This window comes from Scardinius erythrophthalmus (genome assembly GCF_964197995.2).
Source record: "Scardinius erythrophthalmus genome assembly, chromosome: 12".
NCBI classification, from domain to species: domain Eukaryota; kingdom Metazoa; phylum Chordata; class Actinopteri; order Cypriniformes; family Leuciscidae; genus Scardinius; species Scardinius erythrophthalmus.
The window spans coordinates 20,686,718-20,710,818 of record NC_138232.1 but is presented as its reverse complement, the minus strand read 5'-3'; the positions used below and the strand labels follow the sequence as shown (position 1 = coordinate 20,710,818).

General features: G+C 42.4%; 2 protein-coding genes across 5 annotated transcripts in view; one reads left to right on the top strand and one right to left on the bottom strand.

The window, feature by feature from the left end:
* Window positions 1-155: 155 nt before the first annotated feature.
* Window positions 156-19,269, bottom strand: lrrc8c (leucine rich repeat containing 8 VRAC subunit C). Of its 2 annotated transcripts, XR_014031215.1 has the most exons (4): window positions 18,865-19,269; window positions 12,389-12,530; window positions 1,907-4,241; window positions 156-1,135 (listed from the first exon to the last, which is right to left on the bottom strand). XR_014031215.1 is itself a non-coding variant. In XM_081380749.1 (3 exons), the coding sequence occupies exons 2-3, from the start codon at window positions 12,524-12,526 to the stop codon at window positions 2,001-2,003; spliced, it is 2,379 nt and encodes a 792-aa protein (XP_081236875.1). In that variant the 5' UTR covers window positions 12,527-12,530; window positions 18,865-19,269; the 3' UTR covers window positions 156-2,000. The 2 variants fall into 2 exon arrangements, 1 of the variants encoding a protein (XP_081236875.1); XM_081380749.1 differs by having other exon boundaries at window positions 156-4,241.
* The window catches only part of LOC308699776 (kynurenine--oxoglutarate transaminase 3), a 39,198-nt gene continuing 17,130 nt past the window's right edge, over window positions 2,034-24,101 (top strand). Inside the window, exon 1 of one of the 3 annotated variants that reach the window (XM_081380754.1) lies at window positions 2,034-2,110. The gene's annotated coding sequence lies outside the window, so the exon portion shown is untranslated. Of the gene's footprint in view, window positions 2,111-2,324; window positions 2,387-3,883; window positions 4,009-24,101 lie in introns of those variants that run through there. The other 2 variants (XM_081380764.1, XM_081380767.1) reach the window with 2 other exon arrangements.

Sequence of the window (24,101 nt, the reverse complement as noted above, 5' to 3'; positions counted from 1 at the left end):
AACGTTTCAGACTATCCGGTGTATGCATGCATTTGAGGTCAGCAAATTATCCTTAAAAAATAGCACAGACTCTGTGTGTTGCATTTACTGCACAATACTGCCACCTGGGTGACAACTCTCCCTTGAGAATTACAAAACATTAACTGAACTCAACGCAAGGGACAAAAAAACATGCATTTTATTTATGCCGTTTTACAAATTAAAAACACTTTGGTAGAATGCAAATTATACAAAACAGGAAAATAAGGCATATGGTCAGCACTACATTATGTCAGCACTTATATCTAATGGCAAGAAACAACATCCTTCATTTTATGCACAGATTTGCACTTTGGCATCAACATCACTATAACCTTTAACATGCAGACACAAGACCAGAACAGCAACTGACCTTCCTAACCATAGACAGGTATACTGTTAAAAAACAAACAAAAAAACATTACAAAACAACAACAAATTACTATGCATGATCCAAAGCTATTCATGTAGATAATATTACTGAAATACAACATGAAAACCACACAAAAAGGCCATGTAACTCAAGTATTCAGTCTTAACTTCTTAAAGCGCCTAAAGATGTATGAAATCCAAGACACTGGTAATACACGTGAAACACTGATTCAATACCTCTTTATGATGGCAATGTAACTGGCAGTCTGTAGAAAAAGGCCACATGCTGATCTCAGTACATCAGACGAGTCACCTCACTCAAGGCAATATCAGATCAAATACAATGTAATTGCCATGTACATGACCTAAAGACACTCATAATCTATCTCCTCCAAGTATCTGAGAGAAAATACTAAGGAAGCTAAAGTCTACCTGATTTATCTTGGTGCACCTTGAGAGATCTTTGACTATTTATTTATTTTTGCATAAAGGACATTATAAAATAATACATTTCTTAAAATGCATTTGCATATAATCTTAAAGCTTTGTTTCTGACAAATGTTTTCCTTAAGTTTGCATGAAATTTACAATTACACCGTACAATACAAGATGGACAAATACTGTTGACTAATATGATGATTAAAATGTCTATTAGAGTACATTGTTGATTTCTGAGAAAAATGTTTGTAAGAAAGGCCAAGATAAGGTAAGAGAAATCCCTTCTGCATCTGGATTCTGTCTTGCACTGGAGAAATCAAATCAGAGTAATTGTTTAAACTAGGCAAACCACAGCAGGATACATAACCATTTAAAAAAAACTATATGACCGTTGAAGCTGGTACCACTAGTTTATAAGATGTATACTGAAATGCGGTTATCTTTATCTGCCCAGGATCCACTACCAACAGCTGTAAAACTTTAACCTTAAAACAGTGATGCAAGGAAAAACGTGTTAAGTCTACCTGAGAAACAAATGCACAAGGATCCTGCTCTCCAAAAGCTTTATAATTATTTGAGTAAATATGCAGAGAAAAAAACACTACTAGTATGAATGATTACATGAACTGTATATGTTCCTATTATATATAGGCTACTTCAAATCATTGCAAAGTCCTATATACACATTAAAAAGAAAAATGAAAGGAATGGTAAAGTTTCCAGTGCAAATTCTAACATCGCCATTTCCAGTGCAAAACATGTGGTACAGTACTTGACCTGTAAAAGCTTAATGGATTGTGAAAGCAAATGTCAGTCATAAGCAGTGAAAGCATACAATGGAATTGCATGCCACTGTCTGTAAATGAATCCCTGTCGTAAGTTGTCTTTTATGACTTACAGATTTACATTATCTTAGAAAATTAAGATAAAAGAGTTTTTAAATGTGTTTTACATTTTCATAAAATACAATATAAGGCATTAAAAGGTGTTCATCCCTAGATATTTAGATTTTCTTTTTTTGCATTAAAATACCATTAAGCTCAAGTCCAGCTTTAAACATGAAATTGCAGGTACTCACCCATATAGATCGCAATACATACTACAGGACGTAACACTTGGAGTCTTGTCTCCTAAGGAGTCAGATTACAACATTTGGCATTAAAGCTAAGCAATCACTCTGCTTGCATTTGCTCCTTGATGTCTGAAGGCAGCGTCTCAAACAGAACGTCTTCTACAACAAGTCCACTGCTCTTTAAGGCGCGACAAGAGCCAAGTTCAGCTGGTAAGCTCTCAAAGTGATTACCCTTTAACTCCAAGTGAGTCAGTACACTTAGGAAAGAAATCTTTGGTGAAAGGACAGACAGCGTGTTTCTGCCAAGCTTCAGTGTCTTGAGCTTCTTACAGAAGAAGAGCTCATCAGGAATATTTTCGATTTTGTTGCAACTAACAGAGAAGTATTGAAGGCTCTGGAGAACGCCTATCTCCGGTGGGATAAAACGGATGTCGTTGTAGGAAAGATCGAGGTAGCGCAGTTTGTTGCAGAGGAACAAGTGTGAAGGTAGGATCTCAATCTTGTTATGGCTTAAGTAGAGGCGCTCCAAGCTCCCGAGTTTTTTGATGTGTTCAGGTATAAAAGTGATGCCATTGTGCCAAAGCTTCAGACTGGTCAGTTTACGGAGGTGCTGGAAGCTGAGGATCTCTTCAATGGAGCGTAGATTGTTCTCCTTCAGATCCAACATTTGTAGATTAGACAGGCTGAAAATGGCATGTGGTATGCGTTCGAGGTCGCAGTGCACCAACTCAAGTTCTATTAGATTCACCATCTTTTTCAGGTTGTTAAGCATGACCAGCTTGGTGCCATCATTGCAAATAGAGAGGCGTTGTAGATGGCTGGCCACATCCACGATGGACTGAGGGATCTTGGTGAAGTTGCTCTTGAGTGTCAGGGTCTTCAGCGCTTTGAGCTCTCGTAAAGAGTCCAAGGTTACGTTCTTTGATGCATCAGAACTTAAAGAGCCAATCAGATGGAGCTCTTCCAAATTCCGCAACACATACAACCACTGTGGAAGTTCACGGCCATCATCAAACTTCACTCGCAGCACCTTCAAGTTCTCCTTGAGGAATGAGGTTGCTGCACTGTGGATCTTGAGCGAGCACTGGTAAAGCGAAAGCTCCTGTAGATCCTCTAGTTGGGCAATGGCTGCTGGTATGGTAACATTATTAATGATCTCAAGCTTCAAAGACTGCAGCTCTGTCACTTCAAAGATGGTATCTGGGAGTCCAGACAGCATAAAGAGTTGAAGTTCTAGCCTGTTATTGCTGTTGGTTTGCAGCTTCTGTCGAAGCTTGTCAGCTGTCCACTCGTGGTTAAGGTTGAGCTGTTTCAGCTTGTTTTCGCTCACCTCTGACAGAAATACTGCAAATCTCTTGGAATATAGGGGATCATACTGATCAATCATGTGCAACATGAAAGCAAAATCGTTCTTTACATCTGGGATGTCATCAATTCCAGTCTCTTGCCTAACATATTCAAAGGAATACTCCTTGAGAGAAATATAGAACAGCCAGTAAGATGTATAAAGGCATGTGAGTCCATAAACACCAACAAAACACAAATAACAGTAGGAGAGCTTTGAGAACAAGTGGGCCATGGTATGATTGCAACAGAAGTACCGGTAACCTGTCATGTCCTGCATGTTCTCAGTGCAGGTAACATTGAACCTAACCTTTGACACCAGAGCACTGTTGTATGCAATTATAAGGATAAACTTGAGCACTTTTACAACAGTCTGACGGACATACATCATATATAATATATCACCCTCCTCCACATGCAGGCGGAATTTTTTGACCTTCTCAAACAAGGCTTTGGCTTGTTCTCCTTCCTTCTTGTCAAGGACACTTGCTGCTGGCTTGTCAACGACAATCTTTTCAGGTATTGATCTTAAAGACGAAGTCTTCTCCAGGTTGCCCTCTCCAATCGGAGTATCAAGGTTTGACCTACTGGCACTGCTCTTCTTGTTGTCCTTCTCTTCAGGATTCTCCCCAGACACTTCTGACAGTGCTCTGGTAGTCCATGGAGAGTCGAAACACTTTCCCAGGATGGATATGAAGTGCTCAATTTTAGAGCTGGAGCCAGGAAACTTGAACCAGAAATTGCTGCACACCATGAAAATTAAGGTATGTATGAGAACCAGGTAAGGGAAGTACTTGGCATACCAATGCAGTGCCTTTTCGTAGCACATCTGGTTTATGTAGTTATACTGCTGAATATCCAAGTTGGTCTTCAGTCCTTTCAACTCATGGACAGGCACTAACACTACATGATTTGTGGAAGGTGGTGGGCACATCAGCTCGGTCTGGTTTGGAGAGAATGTCCTTTGAGGAAGGCATATGATTTTGTCTTGCATCACCTAAAAGGATAAAAGAGTGTAGCTATCAGAATCAACACAATGAAATTAAGACATACTTAGACTATTGCTGATATTATATCCAAATGGTTAGCATTTTTATAGCACATTTCTGAAATCTGACTAAAGAAGAGAATGCAACATTGCCATTCTGGAGCAATACTACATAGCATGAAAAAAATGTGGGTGGGTCATCATCCAGAATTTTTTTACTGGAGTAGACTAGAGGTGTTCCCGAAGCCAAATACCTTATCTAAAATCTCTATGCAATAATGAGTAAAGTGAATGAGTGAGTGAGAGTAAAAATGAAACGAGCACAAATCCATCTATGTGTGCATCTCTCAGAAATCAGAGCTTGGCAAGAGTATCATCAACTCAAATACATCATATAAATGTTCTACGATATATGATATTGTATATTATTGTATGTATATTTAAATGATTTAAGTCTAGTACAATCTGATACTCAATTTTTCTTTAAGAGACTTATTTCAGCAAGACAATGCCAAGATTCATTCTGCACGTTACAACAGTGTGGCTTCATAGTAAAAGAGTTCAGGTACTAGACTGGCCTGCAAACTGACAAATTATTTTTAACGAACATTCACTTAAAATACAAGCTTGTTTAGTGATAGTATGTGAGCACACAGCCAGACCCACCTGAGCTAGATATCAAAGACTAGAAAGACAGTTCACTATTAATTAAAAATGGGAGAAACTGTCCCGCCTTGTAAGTAAAAGGGCCAATCGCTTATTGGTAAAGTCATTGTTACTCCATTGATCTGTTAGAAGCTCCGGTTCCCATAGGAACCTGAGACTCGCACTTAGGACAGCACATGCTCATTGGCTCGTCTAGCCTGAAAAGTAAGGGTTTGGTGGGACTTTGAATGAGCCAAGTGGAATGGATTTGAGCAGCAGCGTGGAAATCAATGCTATAGCTAAAACGCGGAATGGAGTTTAATTTATTAGGGCATTCCTCAAGTGGAATGGATTTGACTGAAGGCGCTCTGAAAAGTGAACAGACATATGCACTGAATTAGAGACGGTAAATTTGAGTGGGTCCAATATCATTGGTCTTAAAAGTGGGTGGGTCTTAAAATATACAATGGTTCCGACACCCATGCTACATAGTGTTATAAAATGCCGCCAGGAGATATGCCGAATCATACGAGAGCATTAGCTCATATATAATGAATGCCATCAGACATCAGAATTTATGTCGATACTAGGAGTGTAATGGTATACATATTTGTACTGAACATTTTCAGAACAGGTCTTTTGGTTCGGTATGCATGTGTACCGAATAAATAGTGTTGTTTTAATCGCTGTATGTGGAACTTCATTTCAAACTCCATGTGTCCCCCCAGGATGGAACAATATCGTTAATATTTATATACTTTGATATTGCGAACACATCTAAAAAATAACTAAAGACAAAGAGTGATCTGCAGCCGGATAAGTGTACAATACAAGTTGTCTTAAACATGAGACATGCCTTATATAAAGCACTTCAAACTAAGTCATAAACCTGCATGGCTTGCCGTACAGCAGTGGCTCTTAAAATTATTTGGTCACACCCTTATTTAAACCTTTTTTTATTTTTTTAAGGTTTAAATCCCCCCCTCCCCATATGCTTCTATGGTGGGGAACTTCTATGCCAGGCTTGTTTAGACAGTGACAAGTCTGAATAAGAACGATTCAGTGGAATTGTTGTTTGTTGCCTCTTTATAATGGCAGAACGACAACCGCTATTCACGCACTTGAACACTACTGGGACATCCGTTTTCTGTTTTGTTTTTTTCTACTGATCTCCCACGCCCCCTCCCAATATTTAAGGACTTTTTTATTTAAAGACAGACATAGTTTGTCCAGTAAACATGGTTTAATTACAAAAAAACAGGGTTTGTTTTCCCCCTGCTGTACCACTGACATACTGAACCGTGACTTCGAACCGTCATTATTGTGTACCGTTACACCCCTATTGCATACCCACTTATAATTAATAGGTTTTGTTATTCCAGTATTTTCTGTGTGGACAAATCTTAATGCTATGTCACACAATAGCATTCTGGTGAACTGTGTGTTTTTTTTTTTACTTTGCTACAGCTTGGAGAGGTGTTCAGGTCAGGTTTTTGTGCAGGCCAGTCAAGTTGCTCCCCACCAGAGTCAGTAAACCCTGTTTATGGACCATACTTTGGGTAATCCTGAAAAGCTATACCTTTGAGAATTTACACACAGATTAAGAGCTTGCTTCACATAAAAGTAGCATTCATCCATGTACAGTCATTCTAAATATAAAAAATAAAGATGAAAGCTAATAAACCTCAAACACATCAGAGAGATAAACCTCCAGTGTGTAAAAACGGTAGATGAGGCTCATTTTATGGTTTGAACTTCCAATCCCACACCACCTTTAGATTGCCGGAAACAGTGTAACAGTATCTGATGAGGAGAATATCTTTTAAGATAACCATTTTGGTGCTCTGACATAAGTGTTGTGACTCAGACAGGAAATGAGAAATCATTGCACTGGCCACTTGAATTCTCGAGGGAGGTGAAATACCTTTGAGTTGGAAGAAAAAGGTGCTCAACAACTACTCAGTTTTGCATAAAATATTTTTAAAGGACACACTAGGCAGAAAAAAATAAAAGAAAGTATGTTCACTAGAAGTGAAAAGCAGTAAACAAAAGCATTCTGTATTCATTTCAAGATGTGTGCCCTTCCCCCCTTTTCCTGCAAAACAGTTTAGTTTGTCTGGTAATTGCCGTGTGGTTTCTGCCTGCAAAGGCAACGAGAAATAAGAAAAATCAGCTAAAAAGAGAGGGAAAGAGAATTGTGAGAGCTCTATACAGCACTATAGTGTAGTACAAGCACAAAAGGCAGACAGCAAAGTAAAGTCTGCTAATGAAGCATCAGCAGCTCTGAACATGGCTTCTCTGCATTAAAATGGATGTGAGGCGCAGCAGCCCCAAGTGGCTAATAAAATGTCCATTATGCACTACAGGCCACTCAAAGTGCCCCCAGTCACACATGGTCATTTAGCAAACCATGGGATTATGCAGTGGCATTAGTAAAATAATTAATTAGGAAAAAATTTACTGCCTCACTGAGATCATCATGAACATACAGTTGCAATTTACAAATTGCAATTCATCATACAGCTGTGCCATTCTTTGATGCACACCTCCAGGGACAGTGGGGGATATCCCTGTCCTAACAATGGGTTCCTGTTAATGTTGTTTGTTGAAACTAAAAATAATTCCGGATCATCTAGAGGAATTGTAACTGAAGGGCAAACTTGCTGCTTGAAGCTCCACCCACTAGTTTACGAGGCCGAGCAGCTAGACTACAGGAGTCATTTTGTGTTTATAGAGGGGCCACCATGAGGGGAAGAAGGGGTAATCTTTTCGTGTGGGGTGACTGGAATTTAGCAATTTTCCGTTAGCAAACTCCCACTTCTTTATGTAGTATGCACTGCCCAACAGTGGGCTGTTCATGCACAGAGGAAATACATCTATGGTGTGAAGTCATTTATTATTCCATTGCCGTTGATCAAGGAAGACAGTCCCCCTGGTGTCACAGACAAGGCTTAAACCTAGTGCCAGACTAAAATGCATGTTTGAGCCGTGTTAACAGAAAGAAACTCGCACTGGCATATCTTAGAATTATGTCAGTGCCATTGGTTTGTCTCAAGATGCACATCAGTAGTGCTTTTTTTTTTCTCTAAGCTATGTTTATAAAAACTACTTAAATTTCCTAATTGAACTAAGGCTTAACCCGGGCTTAATATAAGCCCTGTCTGTAAAACCAGGCCTGTATGTTTTGGTACTGCTTAAAGTGGAAATGAAGCAGTCTGTCAAGTTAATATTATTTAATAAATAGATTTCCACTCTAATCAAATTATATTTAACAAACACATTAAATGTAACCATATTTGTTATAGCTTTTGTAGCAAGGTAACCGCCATCTTGCAGTACTACAACCTGTGACATGGTGTAGGTAGGCTCTGTTGGATTAATGAAGATTATTATAGTTTTGATTCTGGTCTTTGATTTTTCTGCTTAGTTGCTGTAATCATTACTAGATAAAGTCATAATATCTGTCACCAAGAAGATGACCAATAGAGGGCTCCAGTACTATTTGCAAGGCAATTCTGGGCTGATAAAAAAAAAAAAAAAATTCAGACTCCAGTAGTGAAGAAAAGGTTGGTTAAAAACTATTGCATGGAATGCAAAATGATTAAAAAAAAGATAATGGCAAGGGAGATGACGGGATTAGGGATAACCTTTGGAGACTATCCAAAGTATGGAGTCCTGATTGATAAACGTGGAGTTGCGGTAAGAAATATTTATTTTGCTGTCAGATGGGTGTTTATTATGGTTGTGGTTCATTTTCATTTCTGACAGTCTTTCGGCAACATGATGTATTTCCAAGTGTAACTATTGAAATCTTGTGGCGGTGGGACTTTGTGTCTGAATGTGTATCAGGAAACGAAGCAACTATTCTCTCTTTCAGCGGCAGTTTATGAATATGTACTCTTTTGTACTAATTTTTACATCCAGGACTAATGCAATAGTGGTCCAGTTTCCATCTTTCACGGTCTATCTTTATCCTTCACTATCTGTCCTCCACTGTCTTCTTTAACTGTCTCTCTACCATTGTTTCTGATGAGCAAGACAACAAACCCTGTGACATCACAGCAAGTGTAGTACTGTAAGATAGCACTGCTCTTGCTACAAAAGCTATAACAAAACATATTCATTTCTTTTAAATGGTTACATAGTAATATAATTTGATTTTAGTTTAAATCCATTAGTCAGGTCCCAAAATAGATAAATAGCCCTGGATAAGATGCAGTAGGCATTTTTGAGGAAAAGTACTTCAAGTGTTGTTTCTATATGATTTTTAGGTGCTGAATCCATTTCTGCCGTATAACAAGTTGTAAACATCACTGTTTTGGCATAAACAATAAAAACAAAATGGCTGCCAAAAAAAAAAAGTTTTAATGCATTTGTTGCAGTTTAAACATTAAACATTAGAACTAAAACTATGCATTCTCAGAATATTTAAACATGTAAACAATGAAAAAACAACATTAACATGAAAGGGATAGTTTTTAATGGCTGCTGGAATTATGCCAAGGTACACTGGGAAGCATATATCAGTGGAAATATGCAATTATGCCCAGCCCGAAGGGGGGGACTTGGAATACACATGACCCCAGGGGGCTGCATATTGAGAATCACTGGGGTGTCCAGCTGCAGGTGGAATATTTCAAACCCAGGGGTGGCAAGGTAGCTTGCCGAGGGAAAGACACATGCTCAGAGAGGCTTACAGTGGACTACACACGTGGGGGTTGCCCAGAGGCCGTGTTAGGTGTCGCCCAGCCTGCAGATCTACATATGTCTGTTGGCGAGGCGCCATGCGCTAGAGCCCAAGAGGATGCCACACTCCGGGTGGAGCAGGCCGTCACATCAAGGGGGCATGGTCGACCTTGCTGCTGGTAAGCCAAAGCAATGGTGTCCACTATCCAGTGAGACAACCTTTGCTTGGAGAGAGCCTTTCCCTTCAGCTTCCCACCATGACAGACAAAGAGCTGGTCTGAAGTCCTGAAACAATGCATCCTGTCTATGTAAGTATGGAGGGTGCGTACTGGACAGAGCTGTGCCAAGGCTGGGTCTGCGTCCTCCAAGGGCAGCGCTTGCAGGTTCACCACCTGGTCTCGAAAGGGTGTGGTGGGAACCTTGGGCACATATCCAGGCAGGGGTCTCAGGATCACGTAAGAGTTAGCCGGTCCAAATTCCAGGCACGCTTCGTCACCCGAAAATGCCTGCAGGTCCCCTACCCTCTTGATGGAGGCCAATGCAACCAGGAGCACTGTTTTCATTGACAGGAACTTAAGCTCCACTGATTGCAGAGGCTCAAAGGGAGCACTCTGCAGGGCAGTTAAAACCACAGAGAGGTCCAAAGAGGGAACGAGAGGAGGGCGAGGAGGATTCAGTCTCCTCGCTCCTCTCAGGAAACTGATGATCAGGTCGTGCTTTCCAATGCACTTACCATCAACTGCATCATGATGTGTGGCAATGGCGGCACCATACACTTTCAGGGTGGAGGGAGACAACCTTCGCTCCAACCCTTCTTGCAAGAAGGAAAGCACGACACTGATCGGGCCTTTCGTGGGTTCTTTAAGTTTAGAAGAACACCAGTTGACAAAGAGGTTCCACTTCAACGCATAGGCATGTCTCGTGGACGATGCTCTAGTCTAGCGGAAGTGATGGTAGCCACCACCGCTGGTGGTAGGGTACTCAAACCTGCCTCGTCCCATCCAGGAACCACACATGGAGGTTTCAAAGATCGGGACGAGGGTGCCATAGGGTGCCCCGTCCCTGAGAAAGCAGGTTCTTTCTCAGAGGAATTGGCCAGGGAGGTGCTGTCGCGAAGAGTACTAGTTCTTGGAACCAGGTGTGGTTGAGCCAATACGGGGCAACCAAAATTACCTGCTCCTCGTCCTCCCTGATCTTGCGCAAAGTCTACGTAAGAAGGCTCACTGGGGGAAAACGCATACTTGCAGAGGCCCCGCGGCCAGCTGTGCGCCAGTGCATCCGTGCCGAGCGTGCCCTCGGTCAGGGAATAAAACAGGTCACAGTGGCAAGAGTCGTGGGAGGCAAACAGATCTACCTGTGCGTCCCCGAACTGATCCCAAATCAGATGAACCGACTGGGGATGGAGTCCCCATTCTCCAGCGAGAGGCCGAAACCGAGACATATCAGCTGCACGGTTCAGGTCTCCCGGGATATAAATGGCTCGAAGCGACCTCAGATGCTTCTGACTCAATATGAGGAGGTGGCAGGCGAGTTGCGACATACGGCGGGAGCGCAGACCACCTTGTCGGTTGATGTACGCTACTGTGGCGGTATTGTCTGATCGGACTAATACGTGCTGACCCCTGAGCAACGCACAGAAGCAGTGCAGGGTGAGACGTACAGCCAGCAACTCGAGGCAATTGACATGCCAAAGGCGCTGGGGTCTTGTCCAGGAGCCTGCGGCAGCATGTCCATTGCACATGGCGCCCTAGCCCATTATGGAGGCATCTGTTGATACAACAACATGCCAGGAAACTCGTTCTATGGGCACTCCAGCCCATAGAAAACTGAGGTTCGTCCACGGGGTGAAGGTCTGAAGGCAGTCACTGGGACTCGGAGCGTGCCTTGTTGCCATGCCCACCTCGGGACTTGATCGCGAAGCCAAAGCTGAAGCGGTCTCATATGAAGCAAGACGAGCGACGTTACTGCGGCTGCGGATGCCATATGCCCCAGGAGCCTCTGAAATAGTTTCAGTGGAAACGCACTCTTGCCCTCGAACTGACGAAGGCAAATTAGCAGTGACTGCGCGCGCACGCACATGGCGACCGAGTCGATTTCCATACCGAGAAAAGAGATCCTCTGCACGGAGCAGAGTTTGCTCTTCTCCCAGTTGACTCGAAGGCCCAGACAAGCTAGGTGCCGCAGCACTAGGTCCCTGTGTTCGCAAACCTTGTCTCGAGAGTGAGCTAGGATCAGCCAGTCGTCGAGAGGAACAAGGGCTGCCTCGACAACCTTTGTGAAGACGCGAAGAGACAGGGCTAGCCCGAAAGGGGGAACCGCGCACTGGTATGCCTGCCCCTCGAATTATATATATATATATATATATATACTGGTATGCCTCATTTGCATATGTAAACATGACATTTCAGAAAACTTGTAATACAAAAAATGTCTGTCTCTATGTAAGTGAAAAACTGGAAAGGTTTTATGGTGATATCTATAACTTAAAATTTTTACCCTATCCACCTGTAGTGTTTTGGCTTTGAATAATGCACCTATTGTTTCAATGACAATTACAAGAAAATGGGACCCTTATTTCAATGTTATACGATGGATCCTTATTCAGGAGACATTGAACTTTCTAAAAATGTGGTATAACAACTTTTCCTCAAAAATGCCTACAGGGTTACACAATCTTGAAGATTCGGACCTGACTATAATGATCTTGACTGAATGCTTCATTTCGACTTTAAGACTCATTTTTCAGCTATAACAATAATAAAAATAAAAATAGTAGTTTAAAGAGGGTTTAAATTTGGTTTAAAGAGAAGAACAGTAATATTTACCTGCAGAGTGCATCCAAACACACCTATCATGAGCATGACCACAGAAAGGTAGTCTGTGAACACATCCCACCATGGCTTCAAAACCCGGAAAGCCGGCTGCTGTTCCGTGAACTGCCGGAATTCAGTCACTGGAATCATGCTCCTGTAAAGGCACAAAAAATAATTATGAATTATGAGCTATGAATATTTTGAATAACATATTATACTGTAGGGTTTATTGTGAGGTTTTTGCTTAATGACTTCAATGACTAGCCGGAATTGATCAAATTACAGCACAATACATCCTCACTAAAGACAGCTGATATGCTAGCTAGAGTTGTCACAATACCAAAATATCAGTGGTTCTCATAAAAATGTCAGTACTATAGCAAAAACTATTATAATTATTTAATTTTTAATTATTTAAAAATATATATTAAATTAAATGAGTTATAACTATTATTAGTGTCATCAATTAGCCTAATAAATAACTAGATGGAAAAATGTTTTGACTTCAATTACAATATTTATACAATTTAGTAAACAATTCTATAAAAGTTAAGTAAAAACTTAATAAATGAAGAACAAATAAACACATTATTCATTAGTCAGCATTTACATTCCAGGACTTAAAGGATTAGGATCACTTAAAAATGAAAACTATCATCATTTACTCACCCTCGAGTTTTTTCAAACCTTTCATTTTGAAGTGAACTAATCCTTTAATGCAGGTTATCAATTTTGTTTCAGTCTTGCATGTAAATACGGTTTTCACTACGAAGCGACAACTTTGCAGTGTTTTGTCAGGAGTAAGAAAAATAAAGCTTTTATTCATATTCTAAATCAGGGGTGTCAAACTCAGTTCCTGGAGGGCCACTGTCCTGCAGAGTTTAGCTCCAACCAGCTCCAAAAACACCTGCCTGGAAGTTTCTAGTAATCCTGAAGACCTTGATTAGCTGATCAGGTGTGTTTAATTAGGGTTGGAGCTAAACTCTGCAGGGTTGTGGCCCTCCAGGAACTGAGTTTGACACCCCTGTTCTAAATTGTCAATCACTTCTTGTGAAAACTTTGAACAAACCCTCTGATTTGCCACTGTGTTATTGAGCTCAACATTCATGTCTGTGATTGGCTACAATGTGAAACGCTTCAAAAAACACATTGTAAATAAAAACCTTTGACACGCTTCACAAAGCATGCACACAAATAGCTTTTGACTTTTGACAAGACTGCACTAGTCTAAATATAAATTGATGGATGTTTAAAAAAAATAAGCTCTGGAATGACAGCCTACCAGAATTACAGTATCAAGCAGATTGAAAGCATTTTTAAATTAGTTAATATTATTCTCATATTCTGTACAAAAAGAAAAAAAATATAGTTATTGTAGCTCAACTGGTAAAGCAAGACGGAAAAGACATGGGTTTAATTCCCAGGGAATGCATGGCCTGATAAAATATATGCACTAGAATAAAAGCCACTGTAAAAAAAAAAAATGTATTGTTCTACAAAATTTTTGCAGTAGCCAAATAATTCTCAGACCAACAATAAACATGTTTACACAGGAGCAGCCCATTTGTATTTCAATAATAATTTCACTTTGTGATAATCCCACCACGATCCAACCATCACTAATATGTAAGGCCGTAACCATGTCTTGAACATTGTGGGGCAAAACATTTCTTGCCTCACACCCTTTCACTGCTAAAGCGTCGCGTTGGATTTCACACTCGTCTTCTGTGAACAGTAAGGCCCGCCTTCTTTGATCTGATTGGCCATCTCAATAATTTTAGACCGCTGAGGCAGACCAGCCTAAAAAAAAGTAACTTAAAACATTTTGTCACCCTAACAACAAACAGAGTGGTGCGTAATAGAGTGCAGCAGAGCAGCATCAAGAATATCAAATTGAGGGGGACAATTTAGCCACGTCTAATTTATGGTGGGGAGCGGGGGGACTTGTCCCCCTCAATGTCTATGGTGGTTACGGCCTTGCTGGTATGTGTCGTCTGGCTCTATGGTTGATTCTTGATTCACTTGCTACATTCAGCAATCAAATATTTCTAAAAAAAAGACTTGTCCAGGTAGGGCTGGGTATCGTTCAAAATCTTTCGATCCGGTGCCATTTTCGATACCTCAGTTTCAATACCGGTTCCTAACAATACTTTTTTCGATAGGCTACCAATTTTATGAAATCCATTTTAACAAGATTTAACACATTACCTCAGAAAATGTTGGTTTTATTTTTTCAGTTTGACTCATGCTCCTTAGCCAGTGCACAAAGGAACAAAAAATGTTTTATAAAGAGATCATGCTCTCCAAAGCTGATTTTTTTTAAATAGAAAATACAGTAAAACTTGTAATATTGTGAAATAGTATTACAATTTTAAATCTTATTTGAATATATTTCAAAATGTAATTTATTCCTGTGATGTCAAAGCTGAATTTTCAAAATCATTACTTCAGTGTCACATGATCCCTCAGAAATATGAAAACAGTTTGCTGCTTAATATTTTGGAAACTATGATAGATTTTTTTCATGATTCTTTGATGAATAAAAATGTCAAAAGAACAGCATTTATTTAAAAACGAATTATTTTGTAACATTACACGTTTTAATGTCACTTTTGATAACTTCAGTGCATCCTTACTGAAAAAAACTATTCTGACTAACCAACACATTTTTGAACGGATGTGTACACTCAGTAGGTCATTATTGCAATATAAACACTGTCAGAGTGATCAACAAGGTACCTCTTCATTTACCAGTCGAAGGCGAAGCAACTGTCTGCTATTATGTTTACTCCGTGGCCGCGCACTGTCTTCATCATATCTGTCGCGGTACCGGTCTTTGCAGCAATTATTTTACCGCAAATACTGCATCGCGCGCTGTTGGCATCGAGCCTGGAGAAATGTACCCACACTTTTTTTATCGAGTTTTCCACATCTTTAAGGTATTATGTGTGTGTGCTCGCGTCTCATGAATATGTGCGCGTAGAGTTTGTGTGTGTGTGCTCGCGTCTCATTGAGTATGTGCGCGAGTTTTGTGTGTGCTCGCGTCTCGTATGCGCGAGGAGAGTTTGTGCGTGCGCGCGCGCGTCTCATTTGAGTATGTACGCGGAGAGTTCCGCGCTTAGAGAGTTATGCAAAATCTACACATGTGCGTGAGCGACTTTATGTACACACGTGTCGTTGTGCATTTCATATGTATTTGTTTGAGCACTGACGTTGACGAGTTAACCCCTTAGGTATCGAAATCTGGTACCGAACAACAAGTCATTTTTCGATACTTGATAGTATCGAGGCACTTCGATCGGTACCTAAAAAGTATCGAAACTCGGCACCCAGCCCTATGTCCAGGGGTGCGTTTCCCGAAAGCATCGTTGGCCAACTATGGTCGCAAGTTCCGTCGTTACCAATAGAGTTCAATGGACATTGCGATGAACTTGCGACCATAGTTGGCCAAAGATGCTTTCGGGAAACGCACCCCAGGTCAACACCTTATAACTGGCTGCTCATCTATGAGCTATGCTTAATGTCCTTTCCCTCAATGGTCTCTACTAGTAAATTAATTTAAATTCAAATCCATGAATTTATTTATTTGGCAAAATTCCAGGTAATAAGCAAAATAAAATTGCACAAAGCAAATATCTCTTTAGTCGGGATCAAATGTACCTAACTAGGATATTAATACCTTGATGTTTTATTGCAAAACAAAAAAAAAATGCAAAAGTCGCAATTAAAAATGTTCTATCGATCCTGAAAGACACCGGATAAGAATTTAGGTCATCTTAAGTATTGAAGACACCATCATGAAGGCTAGCATAAAACGCTCATACTGATTCCTAACGAAGCCAGTCCAGCAGACTTAATCTAATATCTTTTGATGCACTTCTTGCATCATGCCGTACACAATGCATATTCCACTGATCTTATTAATTATTGAGATTAGTGCTGCATTGGCTTCACTTTGCAGCAGTCAGCCAGTCAAAAAATAAAAGGGTTTACATTGATGTACCTATAAAAGGCCTGCACAGATGGAAAGCAATGACAACAAACACAGTAGTGAAACATAAAATGCAACGAGGAAGGGGAGTAGTATTAGACATGTTCATCATCTAAAAGTCAATCATTTGTTCCATAAATCTCACTTTTGATCACATATTAAAATGTTTTTTCCTTGAAAAAAAAATGTACATGCCTTAAAATAGCTTAAATGTAACTTTACACCTTGCCTCATTTAGTATAAGCGGTTCCATGAATATGCAAATTATCCCCGCCTCCACTCACTCACACCAGCGCAGAGATCCACTCCTTGTCGATCACACATTGACGTGATTACTACGTGGTTACAAGGTAGGCTAGTTTGTGACGTAAGAAACACCAGTGATTTTCACTACAGGGGGACTTTAAACACCATTAATGAGTACAATGCACCTTTCACAAAATGCAGACAAGTACCCAGTTGTAGTCCTGCACTTGATGTAACACACCTGAAATCCATTTTAAGTCAGGCAGCCTAAATCACATCAAAATGTCAGATAAACTAAAACATCCCTCATATAATTTACATTCAAGACAAAACCAAAGAAAACACTTCACAGTCTGTAAAAGGACCCAGAGTCAAAATGTGATTGCACCAAAGTAAAATGAACACTTAAAATACACCATTGTGTATAAGGGTGGGACAAAATATCAGCGACAAATATTGATATTTTAATTAATAAAATAAAGTGCTCTAAGTAGATTTCCCTGCTCCCAGCATCGCTACTTCAAATGTCTGTCGCTAAACTCTAATCCTTATACTGATATATTGATATTCAAATCTAACATTTAAAGCTAAACACAATTTGACTGATTTATGAGTCTATTTAAATAGTGTCTTCACAAGCCAGTTGTCAAGGGAATTCTCACACACACACAAATGTCCTTTACAAGTAGGCCTATAGCAAAACGTGTACACACAAAATTACAGGAAAGTGTACAACAACTCTAGTAGCTTAATCATCAAAAAACAGTCAGCAAATGAATTAGACAAACCCAACCTCAGCTGACCATAAATCCTAGAAGTTGTGTACTTGCTGAAAATGTTAGTCATTCAATGGTGCTTACATTAGAGTAAACACAATCAGTCTTCTGCAGGTTAAACACAAGTATCCACATACTGTTTGTACTTTTATAAATATTTCTCAAGAAAAAAAGACAACATAAAAGCTTGCATATTTAGATGCAATCTGCGTGTGTACTGTGCACAGAATGAGTAACCAAAAAAAAGAAAGAAACCCAGGGCTACAAGATCTTCATTTGTATGCAACATGCTTCAACAGGCAGCCTTCTTCAGGCAGGGCAAAATATTTGGACATTTGTGAACAGCTGCAGCAGTTCAAGTATCTGGAACTCCTGATTACTATAGCTGATTTGTTACAAGATATTTTCCACACACACTCATGTGTTTGACACACTCACACACAAGCAAATAACGGATCAATAATATTCAATAAATGTTAAAGGATAAAATGTCATGACTTAAATGCAAAACTATCCAGTGTTCACACACTACAAGAAAGACAGACAATAATAAAATGTTGGCAGACTGAAAGGAAAAATCCAACGTGTTCTGGTAGACAAGAAATAAGCAGTGCAGAAATGGATGGGAGTATGCATGTTCCTGCAGACCTGCTTATTTAAACTAATAGGCTAGCTTTAAGTATCCTACAAAACTCAGATCTGTACCATCTCCTGGAGCAGCTCTTCCTGCCAGGAAATGGGGTGGTTCTCAAATATAGTCGTGGAAAATAACAGTAGCCTACACTACTGAATCACATCCAGTCAGCAGCAGGACGAAGAAGAGCTCACTTTCAGAGAGCAGTAAAAGCATGAGCTCGGAAGAAAGATGTTTTGTAATGATAACTGGAGCTGATTTCCTCGACTGCTAATTACGGAAACCGAAATAAACAACATTAATTTACTCTCACGGGACAAAACAAAAACAGTGCACGTTCATTCAATGCGATATTAATTTCATTTAAAATCCGCCCATCTGATTGAGATCTCAAGAGACATGAAGTTATTTTGAGTATTTTAAATGGAGGCCTGTATAAAGACTACAATGGGTAGGCTAATATAACAGGCCTAATGTAAAATAAATATAAACTAAACAAAGAATCATTCGTGAATTTCAGTGACGCAAAATTCTTATTGATATTCTAGGCTATGAATCTACATCGACACTTTCCTCACGGTCCTCAGTTTTCTTTCGTCTCACGTGTCTGTTTTAGTAGTTTCAACAAACAACGCCTTTGGAACAATAATTGTAGCCTACCACGTTTCCTCACTGAGGGGGTTTGAAAAGTTAAACGCTGTCCCGAGCGCGTTTCACTGCTTCAACGACTGTCCCACGTTACGTCACGAAGATAGAATAATTCAGCATAAACATTTGCAATTTTAATGTTTGGTCGCAAAACACCGATAACGTGAAACAAACGGTCCCAGTTTTCTCTCACCTTTAAATGGGTTGAAGGTGTCTAGATGAAGATTCTAGCGGGGACTACAGCATGTCCTTGTGGCTGCGGTTCTCAGTCTCTTCTGTCCTCCAAGTGCTATAGGCTGAGCTGCCTGGGCGGGACTTCAGTACATGGGGGAAAATGAGAGACACAATAGCGTTCCCAGAACCGCCTTTCTCACTTTCCGTTTAGATTTCACGTGTGTTATGTCGCGCTATCTGTCAATGACTTATACGCAGCAGCTCATTGTTACAGGAATTCTCAAGGACATTTCCTCGGCTCCACATCCCCAGTTGCCCACCATTTTAATTAACTAAATAAAGACCTTTCCTATGCGTCACGCTAAAGTTAATTATGGTTTATGGTCCTTGTTTAACCAAAAAGCTGTGAGAACGGGCTGGAGAGATTATGGCAAGGCAGTGGTAATTGTAAAACACTGTAATTCACACAGGGTTTCTGACCACATGAACAACAATTCCTGAAATGTTTTTTTTTTTTAATAGACATTGTAAAATAGAGTAACGGAACTTTTAAAAGTAGGCCTATGCATTTTTTAGTGGCCTATATATCATAAATGGAAACTAAAAGCAATAATCATGCAAGTGTCCAAAAACTATTCATTAGCTAGCCTACTGCCAGACTCCTCCACACCAAGCATAGCAGACATTAACTTTGTCATCCCACTGTCTCCATAGCCCTTTTAGATCATATGTTTACAGCATGTCTGATTGGCTGCACCATCTGCCTCAGGCTTCCTTGCACGCTCCCTCTTTGTTCTACAGAAACCCTCTTTGACATTGGGCTGCAGACTTTAAAAGGTCTTCCTCAACTAAAAGCCTATTCACTGTTAGGCTGACATTTTATAAGCTCTGCTAAAAGACTGGTATCTTAGAAATGCAGTATAGAGTTGGGTTAGAACACTTACTGATCTGTGGTGGAATATATGTGGAGTGTGGACTAAATATATGACTAAAATGTATTTTAAAAGGCATATGCTCAGACAACGTTTCAAAGAAGAGTGTCCTGTCAAGGACAGAATTCATGACCCACCAAATAGTTGTTTCAAAGTGATTTATTTCTTGCAAGTGGGAAATTCCAAATATAGTCTTGTAATGTTGCTTTACGCCTACATAGAAGTCCAGTCTAGAACATTAAAGTGGGTTTTCTTTAACCAGCTAAGGTTTTGCAAAATCATAAAGGATAAAGGCAGAGAGAATTTAATTTAATTTTTTTTTTTAAAAATTTATTTGGGTAAATTACCCAATTAAAAAAAATTAAAAAAATTTAATTAATTACCCAGGGTAATTGAGGGCCATTGTAAAATGTGTAGCCTAATGTATGCTCTGATTTTGTTTTGTGTTCTTGTTTGTCTGTGTTTCTTATTAGGTTCTCTTACGAGAGGTTCTCTCGTATTGCGTAGTTGCTTACGCTACGGGAAAGCCTTTCTTTCTCGAGATACTGATGCCAAAAATTATCCTTAATTTTTATAATCTTGTCAACGCAGTGCGGCAGCCTGCAGACCTAGGGCAAGCTTACTAGCGTGCCCATTGGCTGCCCTGCGGCAACTGCAGCAGCCTACCGCTGAGCCCTTGGCGTGACGTCACGACCAATGAGCGCGCTTGGCGCGCTTAATGCGTCACAGCCCGCGAAAAGGGGTGTGGCTTAGCGTATATAAACAGGGCTCGGAGGCTGTTTCTCTGATTTCTGTCTTTTCAGCGAAGCTCTACGCATCGCTGCTCTCTGAGGAAGCCGCCGTCGAATCAAGCGACCAGCACGCCGAGGATCTCAGCCTGAGGACGCCGGCCGCCTTCGCCGCCTTCAGCTTTCCCTGCCTGCTTCGCTATCCGGCGAATATATCCTTTTACTGCTCTGTGTTGTATGTGTTTGTGTGTTCGCCCCGCGACACACTTTGCATCTAAAAGAGCGCGAGGCGTTGTTGCAAATGCCTCGCTCATCCTGTGGCTCGTGCAGAGCCGCGCTCAGCGACGGAGACCGCCACCTGATCTGCGCTCTCTGCCTGGGTTTCGACCACGCAGCCCGCGCCCTTCACGGGCGGCTGCGAACAGTGTGAGGACTTGCCGATGTCGACCCTGCGGGCTCGACTCGCCATGTTTCACGATCCTCCACCTTCTCCGGCTGCCTCTTCCGGGCCGCGTAAGAAAAAACGCCGCTCTCAAAGGCCTTCCGAGCCGGTGGTTATAGCTGAGCGCTCGCCGGAGCCCCTCCCGCGAGCCTCGCTCTCTCCTTCTCCCCCGCCCTTCACCGACGCGCAGCGGCCGGCCTCTGCCCGCACTGCCGTCGCCTCAGGGGATGAAGCAGACCAGCTGGTTACTCCCCTCTGTCAAGCCGCGCAAACGGCGCCGCTCACAAGGGATGTCAGAACGGACGGTCACGGGCTATAGCTTCCTTTACGTTACAAGGAAGCTACCCCCCCCGGATGACGCACGCCCTCTCCCCCTCTGTTCGAGCCGCGCAAGGCGCCGCTCACAAGGCATGTCAGAAGTAGACGGTCACGGGCTGGCTTCCTTTACGTTATAAGAAAGCTACCCCGCGTCTCGGTCGCGCGCGTCACTCTCCGGCCACCTCCGTTTCTCACACATTTCTCAGTCCCCTCCTAGCTCAGGCGACTAGAAATATCTATATTGCAGTAAACGAGCCTGTTATACACGCACGCCTGCAAACAAACGATGTCACAGCACATAATGACATCTTCCCGCTCTCTCTCCCTTTGTTCGAGCCGCGCAACTGCGCCGTTCTCAAGAGATATCAGAGCGGACGTCACGAGCACCGGCGAAAGGAGGAAGAGAGAGTGTTTTCGTCCCGCTTAGGCCGGACTTCCTCCAATCCTCGCATATTTCTCAGTCCCCTCTAAGTTCAGGCGGCTGGAAATACTATTACTGCAGTAAACGAGCCTGTTTTAATACACGCGCGCCTGCAAACAAACGCTCGGTCATATGCTCGCACTGACTGGAAGCTCATGTGTGCCCCTGTGGCTCAGTGGCAGAACATTAGGCTTCCGCACCAGAGACCCGTGTTCGAATCCGGCTCTGGCAGCAGAAAAACTTTTTTCTGCTTGCTTCTCTCGAGCTCGCGGCCAGCTTTCTTACATACAGAAAGCAAACCCGCATCTCACGGGATACATATTTCTCAGTCCCCTCTAAGTTTAGGCGGCTGGAAATACTAATGCTGCAGTAAACGGGCCTGTTTTAATACACGCGCGCCTGCAAACAAACGCCGAAACACGACGCTCGGTCATATGCTCGCACCAACTGGAAGCTCATGTGTGCCCCTGTGGCTCAGTGGCAGAATATTACGCTTCTGCACTGGAGAACCGTGTTCAAATCCGGCTCTGGCGGCAGAAAATATTTTTTCTGCTGGCTTCTCCGAGCTCGCGGCCAGCTTTCTTACATACAGAAAGCGAACCCGCATCTCACAGGATGGTGCTTGAGTATTTATGAGCGTCTAAACATATGAGCCATCAAAGCATTTGCTCTATAACGCCGATGGTGTTACAAGTGTAGAAAATGTGCCCACTCCCATGTGCTCACTGCTACACACAAAACACGGTCTCCCCGGTAACGCTCACAGAGCGCACTCTCATAAAGCGGACACATGCCGCCTGAGTACTAAGTGTAGTAAATGTGCCCACAACTCTGTGCTCACACCTAGCTGCTGCCCGCTCTATCACACAGTTACCCCGGGTTGCAGATCCTCTAAAGCTCACAAACATTCCGGCTCTGGCCAAAGGTGTCTTAAGTGTAGAAAATGTGCCCACTCCCATGTGCTCACTGCTTCACACAAACATGGTCCCCATGGTAACGCGCATAGAGCGCTCTCTCATAAAGCGGACACAAGCCGCTCGAGTACTAAGTGTAGTAAATGTGCCCACAACTTTGTGCTCACACCTACCCGCTGCTCGCACTGCCATTCAGTTACCTCGGGTCGCACACCCTCTAAGCTCCCAAACTCTGGCCGTGTCATAAGTGTAAACTCTGCGCCCGCTCAGGTGCACGCGCACTCACTTTTAGACATTACAATCCCCACGCCGCTTTCGCGCCAGGGGTGTTTGTCAGCAAATCGCGCTCCATCCTCTGGGACCGAGCTACCGAACGCTGTACAGCCGGCCAATACTGTTTACCAGCCCCCGTGTTCGAGCACCAGCGGCGCGCACGCCGCTCCATCCTCTCTGATACAGGTTCCCCAATCCCGCGCAGCGCGGCGATCTGAACCCAGAGACCATTCGACCCCTAGCTATGCATGCGGAAGCATGGGAAGCTTTTCAGGGCGCGTCAGAATGGGTGCTGAGTACTATAAAACACGGCTATTCGCTTCAATTCGCTCGTCGCCCTCCGCGCTTTCTAGCACAGACGGAGACGAAAGTGAGTTCAGAAGCTGCGCACCTGCTTCAAGCCGAAATAGCGAAGCTACTGCGCAAAAGGGCTATAGAACAGGTTCATCCTTCTCTAATCAAGTCGAGCCTTTACAGCCGCTACTTCCTCGTACCCAAGAAGGACGGAGCGTTAAGACCTATTTTAGATCTGAGACATCTGAACAAAGCCCTCATGAGACGGCCGTTCAAAATGATCACAACCAGAAAAATCCTTGCGAAGATTCGCCCAGGAGACTGGTTTATCTCTCTCGATCTAAAAGACGCATATTTTCAGATCCAGATAACTCCCCGTCACAGGCCATTCTTGAGATTCGCCTTCAACGGTCGAGTATATCAGTACACAATCCTGCCCTTCGGCCTGTCTTTGGCACCCCGTACATTACGAAATGCATGGACACGGCTCTCGCTCCCCTGAGAAAACAGGGAATGCGAATACTGAATTATCTGGACGATTGGCTTATTCTAGCGCTGTCAGAGACGGAACTTGTGTCTCACAGAACAGCGCTTCTCAGCCATCTGGAGGATCTGGGTCTCTCGGTCACTGGACCAAGAGCTCGCTATCGCCCCGTCAGTCAATTTCCTTCTTGGAATAGAACTGGACTCGGTGGCTATGACGGCTAGACTGTCGGAGCAGCGCGCGCGCCGCATCCGCCTCCTCGCCGCATCCCTCCAAATAGGCAGCCGGGTTCCGCTGAGGACATTCCAGCGTATCCTGGGGCATATTGCCTCAGCTGCAGCAGCGCTCCAGCTGGGCTTACTGTGCATGCGCCCGCTTCAACGCTGGCTGAAAGCGCGCGTGCCCCACCGAGCCTGGGCGGCCGGCGGCTTGCGAGTCAGAGTGAATCAG

Coding starts and splice junctions, on each gene's coding strand:
- lrrc8c (XM_081380749.1), bottom strand. CDS start 12,526: ATGATTCCAGTGACTGAATTCCGGCAGTTCACGGAACAGCAGCCGGCT. Junction 4,242..12,388: donor TGTTTGGATGCACTCTGCAG/GTAAATATTACT, acceptor TTATCCTTTTAG/GTGATGCAAGACAAAATCAT.